This window comes from Pteronotus mesoamericanus, unplaced genomic scaffold (genome assembly GCF_021234165.1).
Source record: "Pteronotus mesoamericanus isolate MK-2021 breed Mesoamerican mustached bat unplaced genomic scaffold, CSHL_Meso_final contig_74, whole genome shotgun sequence".
Taxonomy (NCBI): Eukaryota; Metazoa; Chordata; class Mammalia; order Chiroptera; family Mormoopidae; genus Pteronotus; species Pteronotus mesoamericanus.
Genome location: NW_026555247.1, coordinates 27236861 through 27260237, shown reverse-complemented (window position 1 = coordinate 27260237; position 23377 = coordinate 27236861). Strand labels below are relative to the sequence as shown.

General features: G+C 41.7%; 1 protein-coding gene and 1 pseudogene across 1 annotated transcript; one reads left to right on the top strand and one right to left on the bottom strand.

Moving 5' to 3' along the window:
• Nucleotides 1-376: 376 nt before the first annotated feature.
• On the top strand, nucleotides 377-21291 carry ACAA2 (acetyl-CoA acyltransferase 2). The gene is made up of 10 exons (XM_054583629.1): nucleotides 377-481; nucleotides 5259-5425; nucleotides 7584-7712; nucleotides 9160-9276; nucleotides 10555-10702; nucleotides 12672-12847; nucleotides 13388-13517; nucleotides 17761-17831; nucleotides 18638-18792; nucleotides 20884-21291. The coding sequence occupies exons 1-10, from the start codon at nucleotides 466-468 to the stop codon at nucleotides 20966-20968; spliced, it is 1194 nt and encodes a 397-aa protein (XP_054439604.1). The 5' UTR covers nucleotides 377-465; the 3' UTR covers nucleotides 20969-21291.
• On the bottom strand, nucleotides 19771-20637 carry LOC129078714 (60S ribosomal protein L5-like; annotated as a pseudogene).
• Nucleotides 21292-23377: the final 2086 nt, after the last annotated feature.

Below are 23377 nucleotides of genomic sequence, written 5' to 3'. Positions count from 1 at the left end.
CACATATGGATGTTTCTCTCCCTCTCCTTTCCCCTCCCTTCCCCTCTCTAAAGATAAAAAAAATAAATGCTTAAAAAAAAATTCGCAGGTGGAACGAAAGGAAACATTAATGACCTGTTGAGGGGCCGGGGTGGGGTTCTTTATAGAGGCCAGGGATAGGATGGATAGGGTAGAGTCAAATCATTCTCTCGATTTGTAAACTGATGAAGTCTTCAAAAACGATGATGTGAGGAGAAAAACCAACTCGACAGGAACGCGCTTGAGATGGCGGGAGCGAGGGTGGGGGTGGAGGGTTCCCCACCCTGGGGGACCAGGCAGGCTGGAGCCTCACGGAGCGGAAGTAGGTGAAAGGGCAGGGGATGTGACCTCGCAGGCGCCGCCCCCTGCTCTTAAAGTCCGGGAGACGGCCACCGCCATTCGGCTTCACCGAGGCGATACTCTGTGCTGCCGGCTCTCACCGCCGTCATGGCTCTTCTCCGAGGTGAGCCTCTCATCCCGCCTCTCCTCGCCCCTGTCTGTCTTGCCCTCCTGAAGCGCGATTTCGCGTCCGGTCTCAGCGGGGCGTTGGGGGTCCTGGGTTTACAGTTAAGTCTCATCAGCAATAAAGGGGACTTAAAAACACCCAACCCAAAATTGTTTAAGGTGAAAACATACTTTTACATACTTGTAAGGCACTACCGACAGTGACTTCAGTGCAGTTTGCATTTGGGACTTGAGACCACGGTTTGCTCGCTTCTGATTGGAGGTCATTCCCCTGCTTGGTGCGGTTGTGACCCACCCAGTTCGAGGTCATCCCTTGGAAAATGAGCGGGGCCCTGGACCCGAGGCAGCCTGGGATGGCGGGGCGGGGTGCGTCGCAGAGGAGTAAGGTGGCCGCGGCCTCGGTCCCGGCGTGGGTCGGGTTTGCGGGGCATTCGCTTTCAGTCGCCTGAGCGACCTGTTCCCCTAAAATGCTTGGTGGCGTTCTGTTGCAAGACCTGCCTTAACTACCTTTCCCTTCCATTTCTTTGAGTGACTCCCAGAAAGTGCAGTCACTTAAGTACATAAATTCTAGGGTTATTAACTTTTAAAAAAATTATATAAACCCACCTTTACATAACAAATGGTCGCACTCAACGGAATTTTAGTTTTAAGGATATGAAAGGTTATCCTTATTTTCTGTGTCCTTCAAAGAACATTCATGTAGCCCACTTGATAGACCAAGGCCCCGAGGCAGGGAAACGCTAAACAGGATCTGAGAACCAGCATTGCGGCGGTCAGAGCCCGGTAGGACCTGTGAAGCCTGGAAGTGGGTTTTATTCTAAATTCAGGGGGAAGCAAAAGAAAACTTCCAAGTAGGGAAATAACAGAACCTGATTTCCACTCTGCCCGGATTTCCTGAGCAGGGCAGAGTGGAAACTGCCAGAAGAATTTAAGACCATTTAAGAATCCGTTGCAGAGGAACAAGCCACAACAGATGATAGTTTCAATCCGACTGGGGGAAGGGGAGGTTGCAAAGGAGTTAGGGGAAAAGAGGGAGGGGTGAGGAGATAGATTTGGAGATGGATTTGATACAACTTGGTGATAGGGATAGGTGGCAGGTGAAGAGAAGGGAGTATCAAGAGTGACTTTAGGTTGTGGTTTGAAGAATTATGTTCATAATGGTACCTCTTACAGAGTGAGTAAAGCTAGGGAAAGAATAGATTTGGAAGGGAAGATTTAGGCACTCAGGTGGAGACGTTAGGTAGGCCGTGGGACAGGGGATTCTAGCGCAGAAGAGCCAAAATGGCATGTGCACAGTTCAAGTGAAAAACTGGTATTGAGATGCAATGTAATGTATCCTATTTCCTACAATTGGGTGTAACTTGTCCAATGACTGTCTTTCCAACTCTGAATTTACTATATTTAATTGGTAAAACAGCACATTAACTTTTTTTTTTGGACAAGGTGTTCAAAAAAACCCAATTCACTTAAAACTGCATTGTAATGAGCATCTTTAAAACAAAAATCTTTTTTATGACTTATCTGTGTAGCAATTAGTAGTTTCTTACTCTTTTCTTATAATACAGACCCCTCTGAAAAGCCCAGTAAGGGAAATACCTGTATTAAGGAAATATAAGTATATAAATTTGTGATACAGTTTACTATGGTGTTAGAACTAGTGATCATATTTTTGCCCATTTTCCTGTTTAACAGATGAGGATGCTGATATCCAGAAAGTTAAAATATCTTGTCTATAAGGATGCAGGAAATTAGTGGCTGTGACTACAACCCAAGCCTTAAGCTTTAACTAGCAATTGTTATTGGCTAGATAGAATCCATCACAGATGCGCACTTCTCTCTAGTAGCAGGCCAGCTGCTTGCGGTACTAGTGGGTAAGAGAGAACATGTGACTGATTATTGTAGGGAAAAGGACACATCTGAATGGGAGCATGACTGAACTTACCAGGTTATGCTCCACAAGGACCAATCCCCGTTTTTTACTAATGCCCATCCCCGAGTTTGGTAGGGGGTTGCACCTAACAACTGTTTGTTCTCTTACTGCTCATTAGCTTTGTTAGGAATGCCTGCGTGGCGCCTCCAGGCAGTTAGGCAGGGCTGCCAAATTATTGGGTTGGCCAAAAAGTCCATTTAGTTTTTTCCATAAAATAAAAGACACACTCTTCATTTTTACCAATAACTTTATTGATTTGGGTGTTTTGAGTATATCAGCTGTCTCCCACTGTTGGCTTCTACTGGGTGGAGGCCAGGGGTGCTGCTAAACACCTTCCAATGCGTAAGACAGCCCCACAGCAAAGAATTATTTGGCCAAAATGTCAGCAGTAACAAGAAACTTCTCAAACCCCTTTTGACATGTTCAGTCAGTCACAACATCTTCTCCATACACTGCGCAAATCTTTTTTTTTTTTTTTTTGCCTTTCAGCGGCATTTTTTCCTTCTTTGAAATAATAAAGCATAATACACTGAAATGTACATTTTCTTCCATCTTTAATATTAAAATGGCTACACAAAAATTCACCAGCTTTGATAAGGTCTCTTTTTAAATGCACGCTGTTATGACAGCTGTCACAATACAATCTAACAAAACCGTTTGGAATGAAGTTAAAGACAACTAAGCACCACTAGAACCCTCTTGGAAAAAACCAAAGAACTCTTTGGCCAACCCAGTACTTTAATCCTGAAACTGAAATGGATGCAATAAGTAGCGGTTTTCCTTCATTTGTCTTAGTTGCTGTCTGCAGTTGCTCTAATTACAAATCAATATTTATCTAACAATTTTATAAAAAGGCAGGCAGAATTCTGTTTCTCTTCTAGTGTTGTTTTTTTCTCTGCGGCCACACTAGCCCCCTTGTCAGGCCCTTTCCTGATGTTTTAGACCCACTGTACTCTAATGTCTTTGTGCTGTCTTTCAGTTTTTGGAAATCTTTATGAATTTTCAAGCTTTTTTTAAAAAATCTTCATCCCAGGATGTTTTATTGATTTTAGAGGGGGGTGGAGAGAGAAAGAGAAACATTGATGTGAAAGAGAAACATTGATGTGAAAGAGAAATGTACGCCCAGAGGGAATCGAACCTCCAGTCCCCTTAAGCTCCAACCAACTGAGCCACCAGGCCGGAGCAAAGGCCTTTTAAAATAAAGAAGATTTTAGTTTGGTGTTAAAGGTGGTTACATTTTAGACCTTTTATCAACCACGTAAAATTGGCATCAAATCAAATAATCATTGATATGATATCCAGATTATGAAATTACAAGAAAAACAATCCTTTAAATTGTTTAGTCTTTATACCTACACATTCCAGATTATTTTAAAACTATATTTGATAGCATTTTCCCATTCAAAATAATCATATTTCAATATTAGTCTTACTCAGGCTAACCTTTACAGTCTGGAAGCACAAGTAAGCAGAAGTGATATAAGGGGCAGATCTCACTTTCATTGTTATTTTCCCACTCATGCTCTTTTGTAGATAGCTCATATTTCACCGTTAGTACCTTCCCACACAAAAATGCCCTCTTAGATTTGAAGCACAGGGAGAAACTCATGAAAGGACATTTATGGAGAAACACATGAAATTAACCTTCATTGTTTCTGTTAAGTCAATAGTCATATCTTATCCCACACCAGTATCTCCTATTATTAACATTTTACATTAGTTTTGAGAAAGTTATCCAAGGCTAAGAGACTGTGGAAGGAGGCAGCAACTCCAAAATTAGGTGGAGAGTTTAAGGGAACTTACCGACAGAAGCAGCACCTTAGCAGTGAGATGGTGGAACTCCACACCCAAGAAAGGGGTGGGGCTTTGTTATATTTAGCCAAGTGGCAGGAGCGCTTACACAGGTGGCTTGTAGCCAAAGCCATGGGCTTACACAGGTGTCTTGGAGTTTCATGGCATGGGCTTAGTAAGACCTGTACACTCCAAAACAGTAATTAACTTAATGGACCCACTTATCTATGCAAGAATATTGCCTTCAGGTGATAGGAGCCCACCTCAGTCACTTTAAGTACCAGAATCATTTCACCTAACAATTAGTGTGGTACATTTGTTACAATTGATGAGCTAATGCTGATACTTTATTATTAACTGAAGTCAATAGTTTATGTTAAGGGTCACTTTGTGTGTTGTACAATTTTATAGGTTTTGACAAATGTATATAATGCCATGTATCTACCATTACAGTAGGATAAAAAGTAGCTTTATTGCCCTGAAATTCCCTTGTGTTCCACCTATTCATCCCTCCTCCCCCCTCCCACCGTCGTGCAACCACTAATCTTTTTACTCTCTCCATAATGCACCAAACTAATATTTATGGTCTTTTATAAATATTTGAGTATTGTAGCTGTAAAGAACTAGATCTCTTCCAAATTATATTTCTGTATGTTGTGCTTAACATTCTTTTAGACTGTAAATTTCTCAACCGTAAGAAAAGGAGAAGCTGAGATTTAATTTTAGGGTAGGGTTAGTTTGTTCTATGAAAAAGAGATCACCAAAATAAATAGGGGGATTACACTTAAATACCAATAGTGATATAAGTTTGAATGGTCTCAATTACAGGTCAATATCTGGGCACAAATCCATTGTTAAAAGTTCCGTGGTTTCTTGATAAGACCCATGTGGAAGTGAGTGCTCAGTTTGGGGAGACCTGGTATATGCAAAGATTTTCAATTATCTAATTGAAAACTGTACTTTATAATAATGTTTCACAGTGAGATTATTGAAAGCATGTTAAGGGATACCGACTAAGCTATGACTGCTTACAAATCTCTCCTCCTTGCAACAGGTGTATTTGTCGTCGCTGCTAAGCGGACACCGTTTGGAGCGTATGGGGGTCTTCTGAAAGACTTCACAGCTACCGACTTGACCGAATTCGCTGCCAGGGCGGCCTTGTCTGCTGGCAAAGTATCACCTGAGACTGTCGACAGCGTCATTGTAGGCAATGTCATGCAGGTTAGTAGATCAGAGGGTGGGGTTCGTTCCTGTTGCTTTATTTTACCACTTTTAAAAAAGAACTCCTTTATCTGTCCTAATGGTGGATCGGTTAATAGTTAAAGGTACTTATACTTGGAGTAACCCTCTGATTCTAAAAGCAAGACATGCATACTTCAAAGGAGCATATATTCTGGAAAGTATATATCTATCTAATTTGGGATAAATTTCATTTTTGGCTGTTTTTTTTTTCCCAGAAGTATTGAAGTATAATTGACATATAGCATTATATTGGTTTTAGGAGTCGAACAAAATAATTCGATGTTTTTCTTCTAAATAGATTAATTTCCTTGACTTATTTGAAGGTAATTAGTTCTCTCTACCCACCTAAGGAGTGTAGCAAACTCAAGCAAAAAAGTAAAAAAAAAAAGAAAGAAAGAAAGAAAGAAAGATAACAGGACAGTGAACACCCTAAGGTCTTTTTACCTTAGAGAGCCAATTCTTCACATTTTATCAAATTTACTTTAGCTCTCTCTACACTAAATGTTGCTATTTTATTTTTAAGTGACTTCTTTTCCTTCTTATTCCAAGTGTGGTCCTTGGAACAGCAACATTGCTTCATTAGGGAAATATCTAGAAATTCAGAATTTGATGCAGTCCTAGAGCTATTGATGGAGAACCCCGTTTTAACAGAAGGCTCCAGTATGCATTTTTAAGTTTAGGAGGCACCTCTTAGTCTCCTGACTCGTTGTTCATCTGTCCCCTCCCTAGGTGAGCAGGCCTCAGCCTCGGTTTGCTTATGCGTGGAATCTAATGAACAAAGTAAACTAACAAACAAAATAGAAACAGACTGAAAAGATAGAGAGCAGACTGACATAGGGGACCAGGGTTGGGGGCTGGATGAAAAAGGCGAGCAAGGGGGAAAAGACACCTCACAGATACAGCAGCATGTGATTACAAGAGGGAAGGGGGGAGGCAGGAGGGGGTAAAGGGGGATAAATGGTGATGGAAGGAGACTTCACGGGGAGTGGTGAGCGCACAATACAATGTACAGATCATGTGTTATAGACTTGTACACCTACAACCTATATAATTTTATTAACCGATGTTACCCCAATAAATTCAATAAAATCTTTTTGTTAAAGGACAGGGGTCCCCTGCTGTTTTCAAGGGATATGTTCCAAGATGCTCAGTGGATGCCTGAAACCGCAGAGTGTACTGAACCCTACATATACTACGTGTTTTTCTATACATACATACCTATGATCAAGTTTAAGTTATAAATTACGCAGTTTCATGGAATGAAGATTCGTTCTTACTGTAGGTCCCAGTAACTTCAGCATACGATTTTTTCTTGCCTTATTGAGTAAAAAACTTTACCTTTTTACCTAAAGGAAGCACTGTATGGCTTCTTTGCATATCTGAGTTGCCAGCATCACTACTCTCGCACGTGAAGGCCATTAATGAGTAAACTGAGCACCTGAGCAGGGCTTGCACGCAAGCCCTGCAACCCCGCCGCCCGCCGGTCCAGGCAGCCGCTGGGTGACCAACGGGCGGGGAGCGAACGCAGCGTGGAGACGCCGGACAGAGTCATAGTTCAGGTCACAGGCGAGAGATGTCGCGTGCAATTTAAAACTATGTTTATTTCTGGAATTTTCATTTAATATTTTCAGGCTGCGGCTGATCATGGTTAACTGAAACTGCAGAAAGCGAAACTGCCATTAACAGGGACTACTGTAATCACGGATGCCCGTGCACCGCCTTCAGCATTTCTGGTTTAATTGGTTTTGTGAGGAGCTTGAGCATCGTTTCGTAAACAAAGCTTTCCAGGTCATCCCGTGTGCAGGCTCAGATGCTGGTCTGTTACGGAACGTACCACTTTGAGGGGGCCGATTCCATTTTACACAGTTGTACTGTTAGAAATTTCTGTCTTCTATTGATGACATAATATAAGGATTCTCCTACTTAGTAGGTTTAAAAACCTATAGACCAAATTATAGTTTTTTAGTTAAATCATAAACACATTTATTATAGGAAATATGCTGTGCCTGTATGCATTGTGGTCCACCTTACAGCCATATAGTTTATAATTTTTGATAGATTGCTGACATTTCCATATATTTTGTCCTTAATTCCTGGATTTCTAGGGGAAGTTCTTTCTCTTTTCCCTCTGTCCCAGAGCTCTGCAGATGCTGCGTACCTGGCCAGGCATGTCGGCCTGCGTGTGGGTATCCCAAAAGAGATCCCGGCCCTCACTCTTAATAGGCTCTGCGGCTCTGGTTTCCAGTCCGTTGTGAGTGGATGTCAGGTATGGGCGAATATTAATTATATTTAATTCTCAGAAATGTGTTAAAAGCTATTAGAGAAAATGACCCACTTAATATAACACTGTACATTTTTATTTATGTTTATTAAGAGAGGTCAGTATTTGATATTTGGGAAAATATTCACAGAAAGGAAATCATTTCTTAAAAACTAATAACCAATATTGAAGATATTATGCTAAATGGAACAAACCAGTCACGAAAGGATAAACACTGTATGAAGAGCAGTCAAATCCACAGAGGCAGAATGTAGAGTGGTAGTTGCCAACGAGGGGGAGATAGTGTTTAATGGGGACAGAGTTTCAGTTTGGGGAGGTGAAGGCTTCTGGAGAGGGATGGTAGTTGCACAGTGATGTGAATATACTTAATGAACTGTGTGCTTAAAATTGGTTAAAGTGGTGAATATTATCGTATGTATTTTTAATCACAATTTTTAAAGAAGCTAATCTTCACACTCATTACATTGCTTATGTGAGACTAATCATTACATTCTATATATCACTTAATTTTCACAACTATTCTATGAGGCAAGGCCTGTTTTTACTCCCATTTTATAAGCAAGGAAACTGATTATTAAAGGCATTAAAGATACTCAGTCTTAGAGGCAGAATTTAAACCCATGTCTGTGAGGCAATTTGAAACACGGAGTAAAGACTGTAAGACCAGAAAGAGACTTGGAGAATTTAGATGACCAGAAATGTATTTTATAAAAAGGAACTAAGTGATACTGTTAGTAGAAGTACAAACTACTATGGCCTTTTTAAGGGATAATTGGGCAAATAGATTTGTCCCTTTGAGCATTATAAAATTAAAAAATACAGATAGTTTATAAAGCATAAATTACTTCTATAACAATATATCTTGAATAGTGATCCTGATTTTCCCAGCAATCATTTCAAACATCAGGCTCTTGGAGGCTTGTGATTTGCCTCTTTTCTGAGAAATCCAAATATTGGAAAGAGTTGAAAGAATGAAATGGGTTCTTTTTTTATGAGCCCCCTAGCTTAACAGTTCTTTTAAATCTGTGGTGTCCTTCATATTCATCCATTAATAGAATAAATTTTCCTTTTGCCTTTTTAAAGGGTTTGTTCTTTATTATTTGCTGGCAGTCTATACATTTATGCCAGACGATATCTGCAGATTTTTAAGATTTGTATTGAGTTAAGAATTACCATTCCTTAGCCAAAAGCAGGTAGGATTTGTTACCTGTGCACAAATGATTGAAGACTGTTAATTTTTTTTCCCCCTTGTGTTTTGAGGATGGATACTTTAGCATTTGCTTTAAGATTACTTTAAAGTATTTCCTTTTAAAATACTGTAAGCAAGGATAGTTATTAGACTTAATGTTAATTCACTGCTTAACACATACTTTTTAATATGAACTTTTGTCACAATAAAAGGGTTTTTTGTTGTTCATTTATTTTTAAATAGGAAATTTGTGTTAAAGATGCTGAAGTTGTATTGTGTGGAGGAACTGAAAACATGAGCCAGGCTCCCTACTGTGTCCGGAATGTGCGTTTTGGAACCAAGTTTGGATCAGATCTCAAGGTTGGAACCATTAAAATTTTAAAAATTATTTCTCAAGCTATTACACTAATAATTTTAATATCACCATTTTGAGGGAGAGAAAACTAATTTTGAAACCAATTCTGTTAGTAGAGGATTAGCAAGATATAAATGGTTTGAATTTTGTAAAGCATTTTAAAACTCTTTTGGTTGTCAGTTTTGACATTTTAAGCCACATAAAATTAAGGCATCTTAGCACGCCTCTGGTCGTGGAATTAAACTTTGGGGAAATGGAGTAAGGGAAAAGCAGATCAAAAGATAGGCAAAGGTTGAATAATTAGTAAACCAAGTAATTAAATCTTTACCATGATTTATGAAAGTTTTATTTCTGGAGCAATCTCCATTGAATAGATTTCTTAATCACAGAAAACATTCTCTTTGAATATGGAGTATATTGTCCCATATCAGTCAGATAAAAGCTGATCCTTTCACCTTTGAAAGCTACAACAGAAGAATGATAGTCCTGATAAAGAGTGATAAATAGTATGCTCTCCTTCCCATATTAAAGAGCTAATGGTGTTTTATATTCTTAGCATTTTTCTGTTGATTTACACTGTTCATCCAGTTGCTCACCTGGCCTTTTTGAAAGTTGAAAGGAGTAAGACTTAGAAAAGATGAGATAGTTTTAGATGCCCAATATAGTTAAGGAAACCTTTGGAAAGATAGGTCAGTGGCCCAAAAGGTGAGGCAGTGTGGAAGAAACGGATGAGGCACACTTACCAGAGGCTAACGGGAGAATAAATGACGACCTTAGCGTTCTGTTACTCAGGAAGCCTGTCCGAGGTTCTTTCCCACTGCGCAGGGACGGATAGGATCCGCTGTTCCTATCTCTTGAGGGCACAGGATGAAAAAGGAGCGCAGACGGGCCATTTCCTACGGAGCTCCTGACTGTGGGTTGCAGAGGTGGCTGCAGGGACCTGTTGCGTGAGGACTCAGTGTGGGGTCTCTTACAAAATGTAACCTTGAGGGGTTCTGATTGTAGAATAACTTCCTGTGTTCTCGCCCTGCACATTCAACACTGTCAGCACTCTTTAGAACCCCACATTTAGAGAGAGAGGAGAATGTGTCATTTTATTATGTCACTGGATGTTTTTTAAATGTGCCAGAACCAAATATTAATGGTAGTAGTAATAATGCTATGAGAAAACCTAATTTTACTTTTGTTTATTGTTTACTGTTAATTATTTAAATAAATTATAGCATATTACACTCAAAGGATGTGCTTTAAGAAATCACTTTATTATTAATGTCTTTTAATAGCTGGAAGATTCTTTGTGGGCAGGATTAACAGATCAGCATGTCCAGCTCCCCATGGGAATTACTGCAGAGAATCTTGCTTCAAAACATAACATAAGCAGAGAAGACTGTGACAAATACGCCCTGCAGTCACAGCAGAGGTGGAAAGCTGGTCAGTGAAAGTGGATATTACACATATTTGGAACAAAAAGAACTATGTTGTGGGGGGAATAAGTGAAATGGGGGAAGAGAGTCGAAAGGTCCAAATGTTTAGTTATAAAATAAATCAGTTCTGGGTATAGAATGTACCTCATGGTAACTATAGTTAATACTGTACTGCATATTTGACAGTTGCTAAGATAGATCTTAAAAGTTCTCATTACAGAAAAAACGGTTTTTTGTAACTTTCTCCTGGTGATGGATGTTAACTAGACTTATTGTTGTGATCATTTTGCAGTAGAGACAAATATCGATTTATGTTGTTATACCTGAAACTAGTGTAATGTTATGTGTCAATTTTACCTCAATTTAAAACACTGTAGGAAAGATTCTTTTCAGATAATGATCATATAATAACATTAGTTTAAAATTAAACCTTTTGAAAGCGCCATTTCTTTTTTAGATATCCGATGAATGATTGCAACATTAACTGGGGACTTTTCTTTTTAAATAAATATGTCAGTGCTCCTTAAAAAGTGGCATTGTTTGTTGGTCCTGCCCATCGTGGCGCTGCTGTCAGTAAGGCGCTCTGAGGGCTCTGACGCGCCCTGCTGGAGGCGATGGCTCCTGGGCCAGAAAGGGTGTCCTCCTCCACAAGGCTTGCTGTATTCACAGGAGGGGAAGGTGCGTCTGGAAGGCCCACTGGGTGTCCTTCTGTGCCGCCCCCTCCCAATCCTAATGAGAATCACTGCGCTGGACGCGCAGGCCCAGCGCGAGGCCCAGGCCCGCCCCGCGCCCTGGCGGAGGCCGCGCACTGCCCTCCCGCCGGTTCAGAGGAGCAGCGGGACAGTAGTTCTCCTCTCAGGATGGTCGGTTGAAATTTGTTAGTCTTCCGAAAAAGATTTTTAAAATTAAACTCATAAACAAATGGATACTCTCATTTAGGGTATTAACTATTTACTTAGAATAGTGAGGATAAAGTCCATCTTGGCACATAGGAGGGATAAGTGGAATGGAGCTGATGCCGTCCATCTTATCTTCTGTGTTTTTAGTTACATATTTACATAAAACGGAAGAGTGTTGCCTAGAGGTAAAAAGTTATCAGTTCTATTTCTAGTTTTGCCACATACATGTTATCTTACCTCAGTGAAGTCATTTATTTACTGAGCATCTGTAAAATAGAGATAAATATGCTAGAGATAAAAAGTATTTGCCATCCCAATTTTTCTAATAGAGTTGCTGTGAAAACCAGCTAAGGGAAATGTGTACCCTGCTGTAAATCACCAGCAAAGTTAAGATGGTACTACTCCTGACACATCCTATTTTTGAAGCTTTGGATTACTGTAGTCCTCTGTAGGCATTAGCGGTGGAAGTAGGTAAGATGTTTTACTTAGAACTATATCAGTAATCACTCATATGATTTCTTCATGTTGCTTGTCACTAAATTTCAGGCATAGATCACTTGGTGACAAGGGCAACTTGGTAACTTTCTTAGTGTGCTAAGAAAACTTAACATGAGAGCTGCCCTCTTAAACTTTTAAGTGTATGTTGCAATACATTATTGTTGTACGACTTGGTAACTTTTTGATTACTTCTTATTGCACCCACAGAAGTTTAAAAAAGGGCAGTTAAATCCACTTTATGTCATTGCATGTGTAGATAATAGACAAATACTGCTAAGATTCCAGCAGTGCCTTCTTAAAAAAAAAAAAAAAAGAATAGTTAAGAAAATAAAATCAAAATAATAATTTTTAAAAAGGTAATAAATAGATAAAAAGGTGCAGACTGCATCTGCCTAGAAGCACGACAATATAGTAAATCCCCCAACAGGCAAGGTACATTATGTAAGTAATAAAGGCCTATATTAAAGCACACTGTGAGGAAAGGGTAGACCAGAAATTAAATTAAAAGATATGTTTTAGTTTTTTTCCCTGTTTTCTTTTTTTCCCCCTATTCTTATGATAGCCTTTCAATTATTTCAGCTAATGATGCTGGCTACTTTAACAATGAGATGGCACCAATTGAGGTGAAGACAAAGAAAGGAAAACAGACAATGCAGGTAGATGAGCATGCTCGGCCCCAAACGACCCTGGAGCAGTTAACCAAGCTTCCTCCGGTGTTCAAGAAAGAAGGAACCGTTACTGCCGGGAACGCATCGGTAGGTAGCGTTGCCAACTGTCTTGAGCTCTTACTGATGTGCTCAATGCAAAATAATCGTGCAGTATCTTTTAGATACTTTCATGATAGTCTTTAGTCATTTAGCTTAAACTAATAGAGTTCATATTTTATTAATTTCAGTTTTTGTAGTTCAAAATATGAATATTTTAGGTAGGGCCCTTATATAATACTTTCAATTTCTTAGTCTTTTCAGAATGTTAGAAGGAAATCTACCTGGCTTACTATCTCCGTTCTCATACTTTTCTTCTTCCTCATGTACACAGTTCATCAGATTTCTCCTTATGTCTACCCATATGTGGAAACAAACTTTTCCTTGACATTCCTTCCGGTTTTCCCATAGTGAGGTGGTGTTCTGCGCCTAGATTTAGCAATCTCTTTAACCCACCAGAGTACGGGTGGCACAGGGCATGGCCTTCCTTCCCAGGTACTGCCGTCATCCTGATCGCACTGCTCCATTAGTTCAGATTGGGATCCACTGGATTCTTTACCCCCTAGACAACCTTCTGCTTTTGTTCCCAAGGGTGTGTCTGATGGTGCTGGAGTTGTTATCATTGCTAGCGAAGATGCTGTTAAAAAGCATAACTTCACACCACTGGCAAGAATCGTGGGCTATTTTGTGTCCGGATGTGATCCCTCTATCATGGGTATTGGTAAGTTTGTAGTGAAACAACCTGGTTCTATTATATTTCTGGAGATAGGTCTTCTTGGGCATTCTGATCCAGAAACAGTAGCCAAATCAAGGTTACCAGTCTTGAAGGAAAACTGTTAGTCTCAGTAGGAAAACCAAGACCATGTAAACTGCTCTGGGTAGTAATTATGTCTTGTTGTACATACGAGATATTTGAAGTTAACAGACAGAGCCCTGACCAGTGTGGCTCAGTTGGTTGGTCGTTGTCCACAAAGCGAAAGGTCACCAGTTCAATTCCTGGTCAGGGCACATGCGTGGGTGGTGGGTCTGGTCCCAGACGGGATGCAAACAAGAGGCAACCAATCGATATTTCTCTCCCTCTCTTTCTCCCTCCATTCCTCTCTCTCTAAAAATAAATAAAATTTTTAAAAAATAAAATTAACAGAAAATAACAGAGAAGAATTACAAGATACTGACAAGATAAAAGAAAATGATATGGGAGAAGTCATGGGGCAGAATAGAGAAGGCTGTGTGTAGAGCAGATTAACACCCTGTCAGGTATTTTATGTGTGGTCATTAATGTATCTCATTTAACCTTTCCAGCTTTAGTAAGTGAGACTTCATAGTGAATGAGGAAACTGAGGCTTAGGGAGGTTGCCTTACACAGTTCCAAACCAGTGAGTGACGGAGCCAGGATGTGGCTCCAGGTCTCTTCGAGTCAAGTGCTCTTTTCACTCTGTTGTCTCAGAAAGTGAGAGTAATACTCACCTGTCTCAGCCAAGGCTTAATAGGAAAATGAATTATAAACAATGGATCCCCACTGCAAAGTACTAGCAGGCAATTTGTAACTTCCTACAAGCATGTATAGTCCTAGCTGGACGAGTACGAATTAGAACAAAAACATCCTGCTGAATGTACTCCTATAAAGCTCAGGGGATGCTGCATTTTAATAGTTCCCGTCGTCATTCTCTGGGGGAACAGGGAAACAATCAGGTACCTCACAAAAATAAAAGTGGTGCCCAGAGTTTCTGATCTATCCCCTCACACCCCAAGGAAGAGCCTTCCCTAGGGTGGAGATTCAGATTCTTGGTAGGTCCAGAGATTTTTCTGTGAGATGAGGCCATTTTTTACTAAATTGTTTTTTCTTCTTTAACACAATTTTTTTACGATTTCATTTTTTTAGAAGGGGGGAGAGGGAGAGAGACATCAATGTGTAAAACATCGACCAGCTGCCTCTCGCACTCCCCCAAGTGGAGACCTGGCCCGCAACCCAGGCATGTGCCCTGGCCAGGAGTGGAACTGGTCACCTTTTGGTTCACAGTCTAGCGGCCAAGCACTGAGCCACACCAGCCAGAGCCTAAATTGGTTTTTGAAATAGATCCCAAGATAGAAAGGGGATGACTTGTGCCTGACCTGCCTTCTCAAAGATCCTTCCCTGTAAGCCTCCAGGTCCTACCTTTTGCTGATGGGGCACTCAGTTAATACCCAACACATTGGCTGCCATGTCCTGCACAGAATTTCTAAGAAAGAAAGCTGGCATGCCTGTACCTTGTCATCTATCACTGTGTTGGAAATTACGTCACCAAAAACTGCACACTATGTAAATATGCAAACATCTGTTAAAAGTCAACTTTTTTCTGTTATAGTCTTAAAACTTACTAGCTTTCAGCTACCCTCTATCAGCAAAACATAGCTTTTGTCATAGAGATGGAAAGTAGCTTGAAAAATTAAATACAGTGGAACCTTGGTTCTTGACCTTAATTTGTTCCAGAAAATGGTTCAAAAAGTGATTTGTTCCAAAAAAGTAATTGGTTTGAAAACCCACTCTCCTTTGTTTTTTGCCTGAGAGATGCGTGGCTGATTATACAGGTATCAGCATGGAAGGGTCCTTGGGACCCAAAGATTTGTCAGACAACTGAGACATTTTTTCCATGAACAACTTGGTTGATAATTAAGATGTCCAAGAACCGATGTTTGGCTGTGTCTGTATACGGGTACGGCATTCACCACTTCTGTGTCTAGAGCCGCGGTCCCAAGCCCCACATGATCATCCAAATTCACCTGCGGCCCACTCCCCACATGGGTTTGCTTTAGTGGCTGCAAGGCGGAGCCTAGGAAGATGGGGTTTTTTCAGTGTACCTAGATGGTTTTGATGATGATCAGTCAAATTTATCTGATATTGGTAAGGAGTTATTCTAGAGTTCTTTTTCATTTAACCTCATTTAATAGGTTCTGATTAAAATAGTGAGTAAGCAAGGAAACGTAGGTTGCCTTTCTTCCACTCCAGGGCCTGGATGCTTCCCCCTAGTACAATGCATGCATTGCGGAGGGATTGTTTTTTGCCTCTGGGCTTGGCTAAAGCTGTATGTGTATGCCAACTGTCACAGTGTCAAATGTGTCCTTCGTCTAGACAGCACATCTCTCAGTTATGCAGGAATAGACAAGGTACCAGCATGAAGAACACGGGATGAGTAGCAGGGAGAATAGATAACTGAGTAGCTGATGGGATGGATTCGTCAATCTAATTTCTAAGAATAGCTGTTCCTCAGTTACACGGTTATTCAACACATAGTGGCCCTTAGCCCTGCAGTGTAGCCGCAGACCCAGAAAAAGGAGGAAAGCCAGCACTCAAAGGGACAGGAACAGCTCCGACGAAGGACACTGTTAGCGAAGGGCGTGCCCTGGAACTCCCCTCACCCCACCCCTGGGACGGCAGTGGTGGCAGTTGCTGGGCAGAACTCTGGGCCCCTTCAGCCAGAGTGGCTGTAACTATCTGTTATTGGACTTTATTGGTAGAAAGGATTTAGGATGCTTATAAAGAAAAAGGTTAAAAACCAATTCAAAGCACTTCTAATGGGAAGCTTATAGCCTGAAAAGGTGACCAAGGTCACACGGCTGTTCCAGGTTGAAGCCAAGACTAGAGATAAAGCCTTCTCTTCACCACAAGAATGTTACACCTTCTGGAGTCCCAGTAAAGAGCAGAGAGGTATGAGAACAGTCCTTTAGAAATCAAGTGTGGCCTAATATATTGTTACAATTGCCCGGAACAATTCTGAGTTCACATGAACACACAAAGTCATACTTACTGTGGTTATGCACCTCTCTCAGAAAGTGGATACAATGGTTAAGGGGAGGTGTGTACAATGATTTTACTCCCTCTCGTTCTATGTATCTTTCCCCTGGTCAGTAGGATACTTCCTCCCCTGACCATGCTGGGTAGCTGATGCTCTACAGTTGACTACCCATCCCATTTTCATCCCTTAGAGATACAAAGAGAATCTGGAATTAGATTCCGTATTAAATCAGTAGCCAGTGCAGAACTGGTGCTTTACATTGAAAAGCATGGCCCTACCAATTTGCAGACTGTTGTCTAAAAAGCATTTTAATTAGGTGACAAAATCAATTACATTTAGATTGCATTATGCTTTTCTTATAAAAGACTAATTTCCCATTTTACCTTGGCTGTATTTGTGAAGCTTGTTGCAGAATATTTGACCACTGGAATCCCACAGAACATACTACATATTTTTCTTTTTAGACATATATGGCAATTTTATTCTTTTGGAATAGATAGAGAAGTAGATACTCATCCCTGGTCATATTCTTTGCCTTTTGGGGGGAAAATGAATTTATTTTGAAGTTAAACTGTCATTGGTAATCATCAGAAATCTGGGAGCTAAAGTTTTATTGTGTGGATTTATAGTTCTTCAGTGGTGCTTATGTTTTATTTAAACTCTCTGCCTCCTGTTGGAGTTGTAAATGTCTCCATGCTTCAGACCCGTGTTTCCTGCAGCACCTCGCAGCTTCCTCCCCTGCTAGGCCTGTATGGAGAGGCTGCTGCTATTTCTTCTCATTGCCCAAATGGGCCTGAAAATTCAGAGTGTGAGCATGATCACTTCTATACTAAGAATGAATGTGGTCTGTATCCCAGGAGAGCACTCAGTCTGCTTTAGATATTAAGTATGATCTAAAAATGACTGCAGAATCCCATACATGACTCCTTTGGTTGTTGGAGCTCTTAATTAAAGCCATTCATGGAAGAACTTCTCATGTGAGTTTGTCATCTACAGTTTGACTGCAGAAACGGCTGTTCCCCACAGTCTCATTTTTTGTTTCTTTATTGTCACATCATCTAACAGTGTGCTGTCAAGGTAGAAAGATTTGTAGCTACTAACAACTGTCCCATTTTTTACCTGTTTAGTAAAGATGGAAAAGTTTGATACATATATAAATATGAGATGGCACCGATTTTTGTTCTAATATAGGTCCTGTCCCCGCTATCAATGGGGCACTGAAGAAAACAGGACTGAGCCTTAAGGACATGGATTTGGTAGAGGTAAGTGTTCTACGTTTTTACAACATGAGTAAACCCCCAGCTCCTACAGCATAAGTGGCTTCAGGCTGGTATTCTATAGCTCTTTTCATTTTAATACTGTTAGCCTTTCCAAATGATGCACATCTAAAAAATTACTACTTTCATTACATGACTTACGTTGGCACTTTTCTGTACTTGATTAAAATGTTTTCTTTATATTTGAATAATTAAAACAGGCTGATTTCTCCTACTAAAGTATAAATTCCTAGAAAAATCTTAGGACCTGATAACACTCTATTACATTTTAGACTATAAATGTGCTTGCTGAACTGAAATGATTTCTATATAAAGTGGGGGAGAAATAAGTAACTTTAACCCTCTTTTATGAATTAAAGTGAAAAAACACAAATAAAGACTTGGCCTAATAGAAAAACAATATCTGGTGCCAAATCTAGAACTGTCTTGTCCTCCCCCCAGCCCCTGAAATTTAGAAGTCGACGAGAGGGCAAAAGAAGATGGGTGCAGCCAAGATTTGAACCGCCCATCCAGCCCCAGAACCCGTGGGCTCTGCAGTCTCCCACGGCATCTAGTGTTCGTGCACAGTAGTACTGAGGACTTCTTTTCTCTAAAGGATGCCTTTGACCTAGCATGCCATTTTCACACCTGACCTTTTTTACAGAGAACCACTAAAGATAAAATAACCTTGTGAGGTAATTTAAATAGGGGGGGAAAAGCAGCAAAACTAGCTATCAATGACACCGAACAATTCTCAGTTAAAAATCAGTTTGTGAATAAAGATTTTTATCAGTGTTTCCATTGTTTTGAAGGTGAATGAAGCTTTTGCTCCCCAGTACTTGGCTGTTCAGAAGGGTTTGGATCTTGATCCAAGTAAAACCAATGTGAATGGAGGAGCCATTGCTTTGGGTCACCCACTGGGAGCATCTGGATCAAGAATCACCGCACACCTGGTTCATGAATTAAGGTACTTGCTAGAAATTGTTGCAGTTCAGATTTGCCTCTTTTGTAGACATGCATGGATTTAGGTTTCTCCTGAACAATGCAACATTTTTTTCCTTCTTCCTCGGATCACCCTTGCGCTGCTTCTCACCAGGAACCAGCCCCTGGGGCTCCCCTTGGCAGCTGACTTCCTGTGGATGAGTCCGCCGGCCTGTTCGCGGCCCTGCCCTGGGGGTGCGCGCTGGTCCTGTGTTGGCTGTGTGTTCCCTGGGGGACCAGCGTGCCTAAGATAAGATTATTTAAGAAAACAGAGAAAATACTGAGAGGCTTCTTACCTGGATGCTGTCTTCTAAGAAACCTAAGCAAACTGATGATTTGTATCTGAGCTGAGTTTTCCCTTCCCTGTTTCCAGGGTCCCAGGAGGAGCCTTCTGGGTGTCTGATACTTTTCCATTTTGATAGTAGAGCTTCTCCCTCTGCTCCTGCATCTTTTGGACCATTTTGCCCTGTTAGTAGAAAAATTGCAAATGAAACCAAATATGTCAGGCTGGAGACTCACGCTGGCTCCCTGTTAGGTTAAGGTAAATAGGACTCTTATTTCACTTGGTGATTCACGGAGTTGAAATGAGTGAGTGACGTGCACAAAAATAATTCCTGACGGTTCTCTCAAGGTCATTCTGTCGAGACTGAGGAATGGAAACAGATGGCACTTTAAAGGAGTCTAACTTTTATGAAAGGGACATGAAATGTTTCTAAATTATCTGCCTTTCCTGAGGAAAAACTTCTGAGGTGCCATAAAAATATAAAACGCATAAATCAAAAGGGCTGAAAGTTTACTCCCCCTTCTCAACTTCCCGTTTATCTCAGTTACCACCTATCCCTACTCCTTTTGTACAGCATAGCGAGGCTTTGCTTTGTTTGTTTGTTTGTTTGTTTGGCTTGGTCAGTGAGTTTACTATTATCTTTATCTGAAAACTCCCCACAGAAAACTATGGTTTGGTTTACTAGCTCTCAGCAGCCCATTCCTGAGCTCTGAGGATGCTTTCCTTCTTCTAAGTGACCTGATTTTTCTTCTGGGCAAGAGACATTTTAGGACGTTCCGCCTCTTCCTCTTAACTCCTTCCTTCGGCCTGTCCTCTAGAATAGAGTCTCTCATAATGCAGCATGAGCGTTCCTGTATGTCTCCTCCATCATGTCTGGAGTTATGTTGTTCTTTGTGTATTAAGAGAATTGTTTCTTGTAAGCCTCTTCATCTTCGTTGGGTAATGCATATAATCCGCAGTGTTCTGACCCATGACGTGCTTCTGATGCACTTCTGCATTGAATTCCTGGCTTTCCGAATCATGCCCCAGGAATCACTTGGAATGGTGAGGGTTAGACAAGCCTCCATCCACAGCGCCCTTCAAACAGGGCCCAAAAAGTTTATTCCCAGGAGTAGTTCAGCCAGGCCCTGCATCCAAGTCGCAGCAGGGCTGCGAAGGCACCAGGCTGACCATCAATGCTTTCTGCGTTGTACTCCCCTCCAGTCCCCTCCTCTTGGTCTTCTTAGACCTTGTCCAGGCCCGACCAGCCAAGGAGCCTGCGGGCCAGCTGCGGGCCAGCACGGCACGCCGCAGCCTGATTTGCCAGGCCGGCCTTCACACCGCACTGCGGGAGGCCCCGGACTATCGTTATCTCCTCCTGTGCGGACAGAAGCAGTCAGGCAGGTGACACCGCTGTCATCCTGTATTTGGGCGTGTTGTGCTTATTTTTAACCTGGATTACCAGTGTCTATGAGCTTAGTGACCGGTTTTACTCTCTCTCCAACTTCTAAATTTCACTTGGTATCCCGTGAAGTAGGCCTTATATTTCACAATTGTAACCAGCCCCATCCTGTGGATGGGACACCCATGTCCTCAGCTCTCCATCACTACTTTTTTTTTAATAGAAATATTCAGCTTTCCTAATTCTTTCCCCTGTTATGACTGTAAACTAATAATGAGGATTGAGGAAAATACTGAGACCAGGAGCTGAATGCAAACAAATAATACAAGTGTAACCATTCGTAATTCTACTTAATTAATTATCTGTTTAATTCAGTAGATTGAGTAGATTTCAGCCACTGCGTTCTTCCCTAGGCGCCGGGGCGGGAAATACGCCGTTGGATCGGCTTGCATTGGAGGAGGCCAAGGCATCGCAGTCATCATTGAGAGGACAGCCTGAGAGCGCGGAGCCCGCCACGGCCACTCTGACTGTGCTTGGCCAGGCCAGGGTGACCCAGGGACCTTGAGAGCAGCTGCAGGAGAGGCTGCCACTGGAAGTGACGTGAGTTTCACCAAGGACAGTAAGGCAGAGGAGTTCGCCTCGTGATTAAGAGCTTGTGTCAGAATAAGTGCCCACAGATTCACATCAACTGTGATGCATTTCTGAACGAAAATCCAACTACAGAAGGCCTTCAGAGGAACTGTATCCTTTCCAAAGAAGCACCCCTTACGCCTTAGGAGACGTGATCACAGGGAAATTGAATAAATATTGCCTTAAACTCAGCTGATCCTTTCCTGTCATTTCTTGTATTTTTAAAAAATTTCATTGTGGTAAAATACACATAAAATTTATTATCTTCACCATTTTTAGGTGTACAGTTTAGTGGCATTAAGTGCTCTCACGTTGTTGTGCGACCATCATCACAAAACTGAAATTGTGCAGCTACAAAACAGTAACTCCCCATTCCCCCTTCCCTGCGGCCCATGGCAACCACCAGCCTACTTTCTCTCCGTCAGTCTGAGTACTCCAGACTCCTCATGTGTGGAATCAACAGTATTTGTCTTCTTGTGACCGGCTTATTTCACTTAGCGTAATGTCCTCAAGGTTCATCTATGTTGTAGCAGGTATCAGAATTTCCTTTTTTTGAGGCTGAATAATATTCCGTTATATGTGTCTGCCACATTTTATTTATTCATTGTCAGTGGACATCTAGGTCGCTGCCACCTTGGCTACTGTGAATAATGCTGCTGCAAACGTGGTGTGCAGGTACCTGTCCATGGCTTGCTTTCAGCTCTTTGAGGTTTATTTCCACAAGTGGAATGGCTGGATAAATACAGTGATTCTATTTTTAATATTTCTAGGAATTGCCATACTGTTTTCCACAGTAGCTGTACCGTGTTACACTCCCATCAGCAGTGCACAAGGGTTTCAGTTTTTCCACATCCTCGCCAGTTCTTGCTACTTTCTATTTTTATAGCAGCCATCCTAACGGCTGTGTGCTGATGTCATTGCAGTTTTGAGTTGTTGTTCCCTAATCACAGTGATTTGAGCATCTCTTTCTGTGCTTATTGGCCACTTGTATATCTTTTTTTTTTTGACAAATATGTACGTATGTACATATGTATGTATATACATATGTATGTGTAAGTCCTTTTCCCATTTTTTAAGTTGAGTTATTTTTTGTTGTCTTGTATTTTTTTTAATATTTTGAAAACCAGTTTAATTTGTGTGATGAGTGATGTTCATAACTCACCCTGAGATAAATGTCCAAGGAGCAAAACTGCTGAACTTAGTCTTGATATTAATAAATGATATACCAGATAGTCCTTCCCTTGAATAAAGAGAGTGCTGATGATGTATTTTAAACCTTCGGATACACTGGAGTGGAACCCTCAGGAAGGTTCATGCTCCTTTGAAGGACCGTGTGTTTAAGTGGAGAATATGGGGCTGAGGAAGAGCGAGCAGTCCAGTCTCAGAAGGGGGCAGGCGACTCCTCTCCTCTCCCACCACCAGCCCCTCCCCAGTCAAAGAGCAGCGTTGCCATTAACGTCCCCTCCGTGGCCGGCTCGGGGAAATGAGCCAGTGGAAAGTAGCTATTACAAACCGCTGAGCGTGTGCGAAAGTTCAGAGGAGCCTAAGGGAATGCCATCGGAGACAGCCTGAGAGACCAAAGTTGTGCCAGTTTCTCTGAATGACGCCCTGTTCTCCGTCTTTTCCCACTCACACACCCCTAACCTATTGGTTCTCAACAGGGGACAGTTTCATCCCCAGGGGACATTGGCAATATCTGGAGACCTGATTAGTTGTCATGGCCGGGGAGGGGGTGCCACCGGCGTCTAGTGGGCAAAGGTAAAGATGCTTCTAGCACCCTCCAGCGCACAGGACAGTGCACGTGGCGAAGGCTCATCTGGCCCCAAGAGCTGAGAGCGCTGCTGCTGACAAACACCGCTTCAACCCTGCACCCACCCAGCCCTCGTCCTGCCGCCTCCCCGCTCTGTGTGTGTTCGTTCATACACCTACATAGGTGTATGTGTACACACACACACACACACACACACACACTTTATTATAAAAATACCCAGCTTCCCAAATTCTGTGAATTCACACAAACCAATAAGGAGGCTCGTGGGGGCAGGTCTGGAAGGCGAGGCGAATGGGAACAAGTGATACAAGGGAAACCATTACAAATTCTTTAGGGTATAAGCTCCTTATACACGAGGATGTCATCAGTATGTCTCACGGATAAGCCTTGTCCCCGTCTTGTCCCATGACCTCAGGTCCGGGTGGGTCATTGGCTGTGCTGCCCCGCAGTGCTGCTTCCAAGCCAGCTGTCCCTGCCGTTTGGCAGAGCCCTGGGCTATTCTGAGG

Coding starts and splice junctions, on each gene's coding strand:
- ACAA2 (XM_054583629.1), top strand. Junction 5,426..7,583: donor TTGTAGGCAATGTCATGCAG/GTTAGTAGATCA, acceptor CCTCTGTCCCAG/AGCTCTGCAGATGCTGCGTA. Junction 9,277..10,554: donor AGTTTGGATCAGATCTCAAG/GTTGGAACCATT, acceptor GTCTTTTAATAG/CTGGAAGATTCTTTGTGGGC.